The sequence below is a fragment of the Zea mays genome, chromosome 2 (assembly GCF_902167145.1).
Source record: "Zea mays cultivar B73 chromosome 2, Zm-B73-REFERENCE-NAM-5.0, whole genome shotgun sequence".
NCBI classification, from domain to species: domain Eukaryota; kingdom Viridiplantae; phylum Streptophyta; class Magnoliopsida; order Poales; family Poaceae; genus Zea; species Zea mays.
The window spans coordinates 218,051,661-218,066,169 of NC_050097.1; the positions used below are offsets into that span (position 1 = coordinate 218,051,661).

The following is a 14,509-nucleotide window of genomic DNA, read 5'->3' on the forward strand; positions in this document are numbered from 1 at the left end:
CTAGAGCATAAGCACTTTTAACCTTAACATGTTTCTTGTTTTCCTTGATTAGGAAGTCCTCTTGGGAGTCCAAGAGATCATCCTTTTCATGGATAGCACTAATTAGCTCATTTAATTTTTCTTTTTGTTCCATGTTAAGGTTGGCAAAAAGAATACGCAAGTTATCCTCCTCATTTTTATCATCCTCATCACTAGATGTTTCATATTTAGTGGAGGATTTTGATTTTACCTTCTTTTTGCCGTCCTTGGCCATGAGGCATTTGTGGCCGACGTTGGGGAAGAGGAGGCCTTTGGTGACGGCGATGTTGGCGGCGTCCTCGTCGTCGGAGGAGTCGCTTGAGCTTTCGTCGGAGTCCCACTCCCGACAAACATGGGCATCGCCTCCCTTCTTCTTGTAGTACTTCTTCTTCTCCTTCCTCTTGCCCTTCTTGTCGTTGTCCCTGTCACTATCACTTGATAATGGACATTTAGCAATAAAGTGACCGGGCTTACCACACTTGTAGCAAACCTTCTTGGAACGGGATTTGTAGTCCTTCCCCTTCCGTTGCTTGAGGATTTGCCGGAAGCTTTTGATGATTAGGGCCATCTCCTCGTTGTTGAGCTTGGAGGCGTCAATTGGTTGTCTACTTGGTGTAGACTCCTCCTTCTTCTCCTCCGTTGCCTTGAAGGCCACGGGTTGCGCCTCGGATGTGGAAGGCTCATCAAGCTCGTTGATCTTCTTGGAGCCCTTAATCATGCATTCAAAACTAACAAAATTTCCGATGACTTCCTCGGGGGTCATTTGAGTATATCTAGGATTGCCACGAATTAATTGTACTTGAGTAGGGTTAAGGAAAATAAGTGCTCTCAGAATAACCTTAACCACTTCGTGGTCATCCCATTTTATGCTCCCGAGGTTGCGCACTTGGTTCACCAAGGTCTTGAGCCGGTTGTACATGTCTTGTGGCTCCTCCCCTTGGCGAAGACGGAAGCGACCGAGCTCCCCCTCGATCGTTTCCCGCTTGGTGATCTTGGTGAGTTCATCACCCTCATGCGCGGTCTTGAGTAGGTCCCAAATCTCCTTGGCGTTCTTCAACCCTTGTACTTTGTTGTATTCCTCCTTGCTTAAAGAGGCAAGGAGAATGGTTGTGGCTTGAGAGTTGAAGTGCTCGATTTGGGCCACTTCGTCCGTGTCGTAGTCCTCATCCCCTACGGATGGTACCTGTACACCATACTCAACAACATCCCATAATCTTTTGTGGAGAGAGGTTAGATGAAATCGCATCAAATTACTCCACATAGCATAATCTTCACCATTAAAAGTTGGTGGTTTGCCTAATGGGACGGAAAGTAAAGGTGTATGTTTAGGAACGCGAGGGTAGCGTAGGGGGATCTTACTATACTTCTTACGCTCTTGGCGTTTAGAAGTGACGGACGCCGCGTCGGAGCCGGAGGTGGAGGTCGATGAAGTGTCGGTCTCGTAGAAGACCACCTTCCTCATCCTTTTGTGCTTGTCCCCACTCCGATGCGGCTTGTGAGAAGATTTTTCCTTCTTCTCCTTATGGTGAGAAGAGGAAGATCTTTTCTCCTTCCGCTTGGAGGATTTCTTCTTCTTCTCTCTTCTCTTGGTGCGGGACTCTTCCGATGAAGATGAAGTGCTCCCTTGGCTTGTAGTGGGCTTGTCGTCGCCGGTCTCCATCTCCTTCTTGGCGTGATCTCCCGACATCACTTCGAGCGGTTAGGCTCTAATGAAGCACCGGGCTCTGATACCAATTGAAAGTCGCCTAGAGGGGGGGGTGAATAGGGCGAAACTGAAATTTTCAAATATAAACACAACTACAAGCCGGGTTAGCGTTAGTAATAAAGAAATGAGTCCGCGAGAGAGGGTGGAAAACAAATCGCAACTAAATGGAGAGTGTGACACGCGGATTTGTTTTACCGAGGTTCGGTTCTTGCAAACCTACTCCCCGTTGAGGAGGCCACAAAGGCCGGGTCTCTTTCAACCCTTCCCTCTCTCAAACGATCCACGGATCGAGTGAGCTTTCTTTTCTCAATCACTTGGAACACAAAGTTCCTACAAGGATCACCACAAGATTGGTGTCTCTTGTCTCAATTACAAGTGAGCTTTGATCGCAATGAAAGAATCAAGAAAGCACGATTAAAAAGCCAAGCAACAAGAGCGACAAATGACACACGGATCACTTTCTCTCAAGCCACTAATCACTAATGATCTCTTATCTCAATAGTGAAACTTGGAGAGATGGAGGCTTTGAATGTGTCTTGGAATGGATTGCTAGCTCTTGTATTGAATGTTGAAGGTTGGAATGCTTGGGTGATATGAATGGAGGTGGTTGGGGTTGTATTTATAGCCACCAACCACTTCCTAGCCGTTGGGCCATTCTGCCGAGCGCGGACGGTCCGCCCTCCTGGTGCGGACGGTCCGCCCCTGTAGATCAACGGCTGAAAATGCAACGGTCAGCAGTAACGGCTATATCAACGGCTATATTGCATTTAATGCGTCGTCAGATGTCAGACAGAGCCAGTCGCGGACGGTCCGCCCGCCTGGTCCGGACGGTCCGCGAGGCCGCTATAATTCATTTCTCCGAACCCGTTACCTTCGGGTTTTTTGGTTTCTCACCTACCGGACGGTCCGCGCCAGAGGCCGGACGGTCCGCGCAAGGGCTCGGACGGTCTTTGCTTTTCCTCCGGACAGTCCATAGCACAGACTTGGATTTTTGCATTGGTTCTGGCCGAGTGACATCCTCGTGTCGCGGACGGTCCGCCGCAAGGGCCCGGACGGTCCGCGCTTGGCCTGTTTTTCCAAAAAGCTTCTCCTGTCCGGAATAATCTACGGTATTCCGGACAGTCGATTTAGTATAGATATAGATGAACCTTTGGCACCTGTAGAACATATAATCTAGAGCAAACTAGTTAGTCCAATTGTTTGTGTTGGGCGATTCAACCACCAAAATTAATTAGGGACTAGGTGTAAGCCTAATTCCCTTTCACTTTCCATAGCAACTCTGCTGTTCCACTCTGCTTCGTGAAGCTACATACAGCGCCATCGTCAATAGTGAGTGGTATCTTGAAGCGTGAATGGGCGGTTCTTCCTCCAGGCATTATGGAAGCCGCAACGCCAGATGTAGCTGTTGCCACTGCAATCTTGCCCTGGTTGCGTAGCGTCGCGAGCAACACTCTGTATAGATAAGTCTTACCGGTGCCACCAGGTCCATCCACAAAGAACAACCCGCCCTGATCGGTGTCAACGGCAGACATAATCTTATCATAGGCGGCCCTCTGTTCCTCGTTAAGAGAGTCTTTAAGAGCCACATCTCCCGCTGTCGGTTGGATACTTTCCTCCTCGTAAACCTCCCTAGCAGTACCAATAGCATCGTCATACGCGTCGATGATAGGAGGTAGAGGGAATGTATTTATGTCCTTTCCCATTGACTGCAGCATGTTCCTAATGTCAATCAATACCATCTGCTCAACATGAGTTTTGTTCTGACTCCTGTGTTGGTAGTCCTCGGACATAGAATCTTTGTGTTTCTGCCAGAGTACAGCCACATCGCTTGGCTCACAGTACACCAGTATTGTGGCAAAAAGCCGTCGCAGCGCCGATGGCATCTGGAAAAGAGCACGTTCAGTGAGACACTCATCTAGTGTGTTGTCCGACTCAAGCAGTCCCCTTCTCTCTGCCGCCTCACGAAAAGTGGGTAGGGTGACACCATCAACTGTCCTTAGATCCACATAGGAGGCGGCACCAGTCACATGGTTTAGGAGAACACGAAGATAGTAGCGCTCCCCCTCAGCCGGATGAGCAGAGACTATCCTACCAACTTGTCCGCCTGTATCTCGTTTCCTCCGCTGCCATACTTTACCCTTACCACTCTGCCAAGTGTACCACTCAGGGAAGTCACGATATAGGATGCCACGAGCCTCCTCGTGAAGACTATTCGCCTCAAAATATGCTGTGAGCATTGACCTATCAACACCTGGACGGTTGACGACTCGCTCGACCATTTGCCGCTCGTGAAACGCCACCATGTGCATGTTTGGAAGATGGAGTTGCAGCTGCATCACAGGTGGAGATATCTGGCTAAGCTCAAAACCGTATATCCTCCACAAGGCTTCTGGAGGAGTCACCCACCTTGCATCTCTATACTGCTTGATCTCATCAACATCATCGTATTCCTTGCTCGCATCTCTCATAACAACAGACGCACGATCATGGCCTTTGTATATGTACTTGAACAGGTATTTAACAGCCTTGATGCTCCCACATGCCTCGACATTGATGTGACAGTTGAAGAGACGAAGGAGGTATGGGTTATAAGGGACAACCCATCTATTGTCCAGTTCGCACCCTCGGACCTTTTCTTTACGATCATCGTCACGACGTCTGTAAATAGGGTACGAATCCTTCCCTTGCAACGTTGTGTCACTAAAAGGCCGAGGGTAATGATTCTTGCACGATTTACGACCCTTAGTGCATGGGCAGTTAGGGTTTAGCGACCCACACGGGCCATGCATCATATGCTTGATAACCATCTTTCGTAGTTCTGGGTACTTGTTGCTTGGGATCTCGGCTGAGATCAAAAGGTCGTACTGCTCAGGACATGTGAGCTTGTACTTCCTCTGCATTATGAGTAGAAAATGGGCATGCGGCAAACCCCGCTTCTGAAACTCCACGACATAGACGTAGGCTCGGACCTTACCAAGAATATCTTGTTTAGTCAGCCTATGCTTTAACTCTTGTAGCTTCGCATGAAAGACACGCACTACAAGATCCGAACGATCTTGCGGTGTCTGCCCAGGGAGAAGCTCCCTCCTTATCTCATCCCAGTTAGGGTTACATGTCATGGTAAGAAATATGTCTGGTTTTCCAAACTTCCGCACCAGAGCCATAGCATCCATATACCGACGTCTCATGTCACGAGGACCGCCAATAAACGACGTCGACAACACAGTTCGCTTGCCAACATTCTCTGCTCTAATATCTCCATCTAGCATGATATCCACCAAGCCCTGGTACAGGTCTGCCCTTAACCGACCCTGATTATTGCGTATGTAATCTAAACGTGAGCTCTCAATCTTTATGTACGTGTCGACCGCGAACTGCTGGAAAAGCCGCTTTCCATGAAGTATTGGATTGAATACCCCGGGGCGAATCTGAAATTTGTAGCAGTAGTAGTCACGTACAGACACACATAAATGGCTAGGAGATTCTGCAAACGCAAGGATTATAAAGTGAGTGATGCTGAAAAGATAGTTAATAATGCGCAAAGATATCAAATTTTAAACAAACAACTAACCCGCATCTTCATCATTTGCATTACTTGCCCTATGTGTCGCACGATATGCATCCACTTCGTCCATGGATACTCCAACCTTTGGGATATTTGCGTGCCAGCCAAGTTCGCCTCTAGGGAAGAACAATGGATATGATAGTGCATCGTAGCATCCATGGTATGAGCGGATGCAGTGGCTTGAACTGTCCTTCCCATGGAGCATAACACTTTTGCTGAACTGGCCTCGCCCTTCGCTCCCATCGATCCAGACAGCAGCCACCTCCGAAGTGAGAGGTGTGTTATATGTCTTCTGGTTCAACGTCTGGTCTAGATTCAACGCGATACGATAGTCATCAAGGTTCTCAACGTGGCCCATGGTCCTAAGGTGCTCGGAGTACGGGTTTCCACGTAGTATGTCGACTATCTGTCGAATAACCTCTTTGTCTTTCTGTTGATGCTCTTCGCGACACTTACGGTACCGATGCTCGAGTGTGGGATCATCATCATAAAAGTATAGCTCAAGGTGTTTATGCTCTGCCCCACCTTCCTTACCAAATGACTTTATATTGTGGTACATCATGCCCTGTGCTCGGAACGTGTATATACCAGAATCCCTTACATTTGTTGTCATACTATCGAGGCAACAGTATAGGGAAGTGAAAGAGAAATGGCCATTAAAAAACCTAATGTTATCACGAAAGTGCCTAGCATCAGAGTCTGCACTATCCCACAACCTCTTGAGTTGGGGAGGGGTCTCCAGTGGGGCTAGCTCAACCTTCCCACCACGACAACAAAAACCAGGTGTCTCATACTCAAACTTCTTCGCGGTGCAATAACCGCAGTTGGGAACAGTCTTGAGCATATGTGTTTCTTCAGGGATGTTGCTGTACACCTTATCATACGGATCAGGAACATCAGTGGCAGTCGATTCATCTTGACTACCATCGATCTCTATATCTTCATCGGTATCCTCATCTGATATTTTTTGGAAACAATGAGTAAGACATATGTATCTATATAAGCATTGGTATCATACCATAAAAAGATGGAAATTAGTACATTGCCCAGCGAATAGGTATCCCTCGTTCTCATCAGCATCGTCTTCAAATACGACACCGTCATCGTCATCAACTGGAACGTGAAAATACAAGCCCGATAAAATACAAGGGCATTCAGGATAATAGGGTTGGGAAAAATATGTAACCTGAATAAAGATTCTTAACAATTACCATTGGAAATGACCCTTGGCTTCGACTGGGTATGATCCACCCCACTTCCTTGTTCGGTCATACTTGCACTCTCATTTGTTGCCACGATATCACCATGACATTGATTCCTACATTGTACTGATGGAAACACACGTTTAGTCGAACTACACGCTATCGTCGTCATGCTGCATCCATTTAAGATAGGATAATAATCATTGTTTTCAAGTCATCCGATCAATCGAGACTGGTCACGATTAATCGTCCAAGTCGGTCAGCCAAAATGACCAACAACTCATCCGACTTGAAAACAATGATAGTAATTACCATTGTTGTTGTTCTCTGTAGTCATATGGGGTTGTGTACAATCAGCCCCTTCACCAGCGTCACTGATAGTATCCTCAGTCGTAGTAGCCATGTTCCTTGAAATGGGTGCTTCAAATTGCCGGTTTCGACGGGCTAAGATAGCTTGTCTTTCACCACGTGGCACATGTTTACGTCTTAGTGGTCCAGTAGACATATGCGGTGAATCGGCATCCTCAGTCTGTGTTGGAGCTGGCAGGAACGGGTTACCGGCGATTTCAGGGATAACCCAGTCGCAGGGGGTAACTACGAATCCATCAGGTTCAATTGCATCTGTTGTAGGGTGTACAACCTCAGGGGTATATGTTGGGGACTCCATGGCGATTGACTCCTGACTCAATGTGTCAGCCAACAGTGCTCTACGTTTTCTTATATACTCTATCTTTGACCCTTTCCGCTTTGGTGTATTATCATACAACCTAAGGCGTTCACGCCTAAACTCCATCTCGGCGGGAGTTAAGTTTTTGTACCGCTCTCTAAAGTAGGCGGCCCTTTCCAAATTATGGTTGGGTGTGTTACCAACAGTTTCATGCACACCGCCTGGAATAAAGCATGTATACGTTAAACCGCCAGAAATCAGCTGTTTTGCTAATTTAGTTGAGTGAACAGTCATGTACCTGGTGCCAGAAGGTCTCTGGTTGTGAAAACGTCGTCTGCCTTGAATGTATCATTCCTATGCAACCAATCGCTATCATCATCTTGATTCACATTTACTTTTTGGTCTACATCTAAAAAACAATGAACACATTACTTTCTAAGTGTAGGTTTATGCACATAAACATTAATTTAAATTTGACGTGTTTCATCACCTCCTGACACAGTGGACATCATTTCTTGTCCCTTGTTTTGTTGTCGCGCCTCACGACGCTTCCTATTCAACTCGTTCCTTTGGTCTACTGACATTTTTGCACGTCTTTCTCTATGCCTTTGCCTTTCTCGTTCGATAATATTATCGGTCGGTGAAGTGTTATTATTTGGAACTGCCAAATCAACAACGGCAAAATGATTTTCATGGCTACAAATATGTATTATAAAACGATGGGTGAAAAAAACTGTGATTGGTATACCCTATTACCTTGTGTTGCAAAGTTTGTGAAATCAATTGTGCTACAGCCACTTGTTTCAAAGTTAACTGTCTCAAATGTCTTCATATTAATGTCTTCTTTGTATATCACCCATATACAAAATAATACATGTCAACTTTGTATAAGGTACATGTATGTAGGTATAATAACAATGTGAAATTTAACTTCTTTCATCACCTCTAGATGCCTCTGTCTGTATAGCAAGTCCTTTATTTCGTTGGCTTACTTCACGACGCTTTCTATTTTTCTCGTTTCTTTGTTCAACGGTCATCGCGGCATATCTTTCCCTTTCCCTTTGCCTCTTACGTTCCTTAGCATCGACATTTGGACCAAGCGATTTCGATCCATTTTCATCAGCTACAATATAACTTTGTGTATTAGTGTTCCCCTACATACTACGTTTGAAACGTTAATCGACACGCGTGTAATAACCTTTACCTATAGTGTTTGAGATGTTTGATAATGGTGTGCGACCATCATTATGTTCAATCTGATCTGTTTCTTTTGGTTCTCCGTTCTCCATAAGGAAACCCTATTATGGACAGTGGAATGGCTTAGAGAAAAACTGTCAGCAGGCCAGACATGAAAAGTATGTGACTTCTTGTGCCATCTGTCAGCAGCCAGCAGGCCAAGCCAGATCAAGATGTTAATCGTTCCAGACCAATTAGCTATGGGTCACTATGTAAAAACTGTAGAGGAACTATTGGAACCCAGGAAAAAGAATGGTTCCAAGTGGTGCTGCTGTGTTTCTGAATTTTCAGATTCTAAAAATTAGTTACTTTTAAATCGTCATTAAAGGGTGGTGGACATGATCATATACAAAAGTTGGAGTAACAACTACTCAAAGTGGACTGTCAGGTTGGCCTTAACTGAAGTTGGTTCAGTTAGCTGAAACTGAAATTCAGCAGGTTGTCCAGTTTGGAGCCCTCTAGAATTTGATCCAAGTATAATTGGTCAGGGACAATTATAAAAAACTTGGATAGATGCCCGTGTGTAAATGTATAGCGAATAAACTGCATATTCTCTAACCACACACAGTCTTTTAAACCTAATTTCGATAACTTTCCTCATCACCATTCTGAAATATTTCCAGTATTCAGATTTGTACTTCCTATCCAGTGTTGAATCTCACCTATATATCCAAGTTAATGTCAATTTTTTTTTGCTTGTGTCAATGTTTGGCCAATATCAAGTATTCTTTCTATGTTGATATGACAGTGAGCTTTGTCCTAGTATAAGTGTACGCTTCTTCTCTAGAAACTCACTATTGTGTTACTATCTTTGTTCACATAATTGTCGTGCGGGCCATTTCAGACTATTATGTCTATATATAAGATGCTGTTGACTAAGTAACTTATTTACTTATATTTATGTTTTCTTCATATGTTCTTGTTTTACTTATTCTGATTCTGACTCTAAAGCATTATACTTTGTACTTGTATTTGTGTTGCAAGAACTATCCTCTACTGATGGCTACATGGAAGGTAGCCCCTGCATTGGCTGCTGGTTGTACAGCTGTACTGAAGCCATCTGAACTGGCTTCTGTGTAAGTATTAGCATGTTATATCATGTTCCTACGTTTTGAATTTTATGTGCCTACGTTTTGAATTACCAGGACTTGCTTAGAGCTTGCTGATATCTGTAAAGAAGTCGGTCTCCCTTCTGGTGTCTTGAACATTGTGACAAGATTAGGTCCTGATGCTGGCGCTCCTTTGTCAGCACACCCAGATGTTTACAAGGTAAACTATTCTGCATATAATGACATAATCATGCATGAGCACTCCTCATAGCATGGGTTTTCTGTTTATTTAGGTCGCTTTTACTGGGAGTTTTGAAACTGGCAAGAAAATTATGGCATCGGCAGCTCCTATGGTCAAGGTTCGTCTGTGAATTATGTTTTATTTATAGTAATGTGCTGTGCCGTGTTGTTTTGCTCTCTTCTAGTTGATAAATTATCAGAAAGTATGATTTGAGTGCCCTATTTTAAGAGGAAATTCTGTTGCATTCCTTAACATTGCATTTTTCTTGACAGCCTGTTACACTGGAACTTGGTGGAAAAAGTCCTATAGTAGTATTTGATGATGTTGACATTGACAAAGGTACGTTTATATTCTAAGGATTACAAAATTCCTGAAGTTCATTGGTATTTGTGGATTGTTGCAATTTGCAGAGAATTTAATTGATGAGAATGCTAAATGCCTAAACCCTTCAAAGCCCTTCATCGGTTTCTGGGATTTTCATAGAAATACTCAGCTGAGCCTGATCAGGCTACTACAATAATAATTATTTTCGTTTGAAAATTGATTGTTAGGATTTGTAAAATACAGTCCATAAAGTTGTGGGGAAAACCCACATGCTTGCTATAGTTTGGACTTTTGACCACAACACCAGACTTTTTATGCATTATGAATAAAAAGATGAAACAGAAAGTATTTGATGCATTATGTATATGTTACATGATTTGATTTCATCATAGACCTTGAGAAATATAGGGCTGAACTTCTTTGTAGAACATAAGTTTAAGTTCCAAGGAAGGGAACTTTTACAAATTCACTGACCAACTTACTTTAGTTATGCTGATACTTTGCTCATTGTGGAATTATGGATTATGATATACTTCCATCATTGATCATTCCTTCTAAATATAAAACAGCTGTCGAGTGGACTCTGTTTGGGTGCTTTTGGACCAATGGTCAGATTTGCAGCGCGACATCTCGTCTTCTTATCCATGTAAACTATCTCTTATTAAACCCATGTCATAGGTATTACAATTCAGCCTCATGTTGCTTTTGGTTGATCAATAACAGTACGACATGTATTGTTACATTGTAGAATCTATCTAGGCCTAAATATAGATCCAATTATTGCTCTTTTCGAAATTCTAGAATCTATCTACGCCTTTGCTCTTCAAGAAATGTAACAGCAAACTGACGGTTGCTCCGCGCCACCAAAGCTTTTTGAATTGCTGCAATGAATGGCACAATTAATCATATCTACACGAAGTTCATGATTTAATGAGAACAATCACGATTTAAAAGTAACTAATTTTTAAGAATATACTTACGTCCAAAATAGTGGGTGTTGTGATGGAACGGATTGAAGTGTATTGCGGTATGATCCGAAGACTCGAGGAACTCTAGAATTACACATTTAAATCTCTGTTACGAATCATTATAAAGTAAAACTTAGTGACAGATGTGTTTGCAAGGCGTAAAGACATGTTGTACCTTGTCTTCTGAACCGCCTAAACATAGTCCCAATTATTATGCCATAATCCTCCTTAGCCAACGCCCAACGGAGTGCATTTTTGTTTAGTAGGTCACCCCAAACTTTAATGATATGTAAAGACCCCCTATGACATTCATTTTGGTAAGAATTGGTTAGTAATATATATTGATTTGACATATACAATTAATGGAATATACCTAGCATCCATTATAACAATCTTCCTGAAAGGGCCCCACATTGTGCGATGAATTGTATCCATGTGGACTACAATAGCCATAATGTCTACAAAAATAACAATTTATAAATGGATTAATACTAAATTTCGTGTAAACGGTATTTAAAAAATTGGGCCAAGATCGATATATTCTTACCGACTAAAGTCCTGTTTGGCAACTCAGCAATATCGTCAAGGTTGAAGAATATATGTTTTGGGAATGGCGGCATTTGAATTGGAACAGTGTATGGCTCCACGATAGTTTGTTGGTTGAAATACAATTCCATGGGACCATTTAGATGTCGAAAATTAAATGGACCCGGATGAAGACCAAACTTTACGTTATGCATATTGTAAACATGCTTTTCATGGAGTAAATTGTTGAAATGTTTCACTGTCACGGACACATATGTTATGGCCTCGATCTTGGCTCCCTAATAGTATTTCAGTAGGATTTCAGTAGGAGAAGAGGCGATTGTATGAAGATAGTGTAACTTTGTAAATGAAACTTAAATAATTGTTGGCTTACATGGATGTCAGATAAAATGAAATGTTGTCTATCACGATAACGTGGCTCAATCGGGAATTTAACTTCTACCCGAGCGACAATACTGTATTTCCGAGGTAGCCCATAAAAATCTTCGTCACGGTAGTCGTCGAACAACCTGTAGCTATATTAAACATACGACTAAATAACGGTCATTTCTTTGATAGACAAATTCTGTGTAAATAGATTTATGTAATAACTTACATAGGCTTCCGTTTTATGCGGTCCGCTGCGTCTCTTTCTCGGTTCAATACGACCGGTTCCATCAAAACCTTGTAGCCTTTAACAAAATTTAAAATTTAAATTTAAATGAAACACATGTCATACTGTCGCGGTTCAAAAATGTGGTGTTGGCATATGCAACTTGATCAATTATCATGTCGTTTACTTTATAAAGCCATTTAATCTAATCAGTCATCATGATGTCATCGAGGTTCTGATTTCAAGCGAGCTTATGCATTCAGTCTCCCTAGGTTGTTATATATATGTGTTCGTCAATGGGTAAGAATAACTTGTTTCATGTTTGTTGACGCGAGAGGTACTATGGGACGTCTACAGAGAACTGCAAATGCTTGTTAAGAAATTCAAAGTGAGTGGTTGTCTCACAGAGCAACCGATGTAATTGGAGAAGAACATTAAGACAAGCAATTAAGGGTGTTTGTCTTTGTGTTGAATGGTATATTCGGAAAAGAACATGAAGAGAAGCAGACGACAAAGAGAATTGTGAACGGATGCAAGTGCACCGAACTCAAAGTATACTATCATCCAAGCCTCCCACTATCTTTTTTTCTACGAATTAGCATCAACCGATATATACCGGAAGAATGCATATAAACTTTATACCCCAATACAAAAAACCCCAATACACACAAGCTTAACATATGTCATATAAAAGTTATATGCATGAACATAAGAACAAGACATAAGAACAAGACTTCAGAACATGAACATAAGAACAAGACATAAGAACATTGTATTTCTTTAACAGGAAAATGCAGTTTTTCAACTGAAATCAGATTTCAGTTTTCATTGTGTTTTGGCAAAAAACAGATCACCTTCAAGCAAAAATACAGGAAGAAGGATGAGAACTGCTGTTCGCTTATGTCTGTCGAGGATACTTGCTCTTTTACACGACGGGTAACAGCAGTTCTCATCCTCTATTATGGGCAGAAAAGCATGGCAACTGTTTTTCAGTGGTGCATAAAATCTGATTTGAGTTGTTTATTGTGTAATCCGCAAAAAAAAGATAACCTTAAAGAAAACAATAAACATGAGGCGTTCACTCACCTTTTTGCTGTCGAAGTTACTTTTGCAGATTCAATTAGCAAAGTTCTACTGCTAGAAGAACTGTAATAGAGAAGAAAAAATATTTAGGTACATAGGAGACTTTACCACAGGCCAATATTCAATTTGCAGATTCAATTTGCAGATTACATAATATTCTTCCTAGTTTAATACCACAGTAAGGTAGTATACTCTTTCAATGTACATATAAAAATAAAAAACAATAGGTAGAAAAAATATTTAGGTACATAGGAGACTTTACCACAGGCCAATATTCAATTTGCAGATTCAATTTGCAGATTACATAACATTCTTCCTAGTTTAATACCACAGTAAGGTAGTATACTCTTTCCATGTACATATAAAAATAAAAAACAATAGGTAGAAAAAATATTTAGGTACATAGGAGACTTTACCACAAGCCAATATTCAATTTGCAGATTCAATTTGCAGATTACATAATATTCTTCCTAGTTTAATACCACAGTAAGGTAGTATACTCTTTCCATGTACATATAAAAAACAATAGGTATCATAATATTTAGTGATGTGCAAATCAAATTAACATGGGGAAATCAAAGAATTAGCAAAGCCTCAGTTAGGGAAACATGCAGACAACACATGAGTTGATCAAATCATGTCACCCAATATGCAGACAACACATGAGTATCATACTATTTAGTTGGACCCTCAGAATGTTGATGCTCTAATTAATATAATTTTATAGACCTATAGCAACTAAAAACATGTCACCCAATAATATACCCACAAAGAAAGCAAATTACTTGATGCAAAATGTATAGGTCCAACATGGGAGAAATGTACCTGGGAGAATTGACAATGACTGGAATAATGTGAGCTACACAACAGCAGGAGGTATGATATCCCTTATTGCAACAATCTGCACCGAAAAATGAACTCACTTCAGAAACATCATTCTCACATATTATAGCCTTCAACTGAAATAATTGTGTTTTGGCAAAAAATCAGTGCCTAACCATATCAGTGCCTGAACAATTCATACCATTAAATCAATACGTTATGAAAGCAAATTACTTGATGCAAAATGTATAGGTCCAACATGGGAGAAATGTACCTGAGAGAATTGACAATGACTGGAATAATGTGAGCTACACAACAGCAGGAGGTATGATATCCCTTATTGCAACAATCTGCACCGAAAAATGAACTCACTTCAGAAACATCATTCTCACATATTATAGCCTTCAACTGAAATAATTGTGTTTTGGCAAAAAATCAGTGCCTAACCATATCAGTGCCTGAACAATTCATACCATTAAATCAATACGCTA

The 14,509-nt window shown here is 41.8% G+C and overlaps 2 protein-coding genes across 5 annotated transcripts in view; one reads left to right on the forward strand and one right to left on the reverse strand.

Moving 5' to 3' along the window:
• The window catches only part of LOC103649305 (uncharacterized), a 33,059-nt gene that overhangs the window by 17,240 nt on the left and 1,310 nt on the right, over positions 1-14,509 (reverse strand). For all 4 annotated transcript variants that reach the window (XM_035965508.1, XM_035965507.1, XM_035965510.1 and 1 more), the window contains exons 2-4: positions 14,293-14,368; positions 14,022-14,097; positions 13,200-13,259 (exon numbers count right to left, since the gene is read on the reverse strand). The gene's annotated coding sequence lies outside the window, so the exon portion shown is untranslated. The remainder of the gene's footprint in view (positions 1-13,199; positions 13,260-14,021; positions 14,098-14,292; positions 14,369-14,509) is intronic.
• Positions 9,389-10,874, forward strand: LOC118476425 (betaine aldehyde dehydrogenase 2-like). Its single transcript, XM_035965512.1, has 5 exons — positions 9,389-9,469; positions 9,539-9,662; positions 9,736-9,801; positions 9,956-10,022; positions 10,577-10,874. Exons 1-5 carry the CDS (start codon positions 9,393-9,395, stop codon positions 10,753-10,755), a joined length of 513 nt encoding a protein of 170 aa, XP_035821405.1. The 5' UTR covers positions 9,389-9,392; the 3' UTR covers positions 10,756-10,874.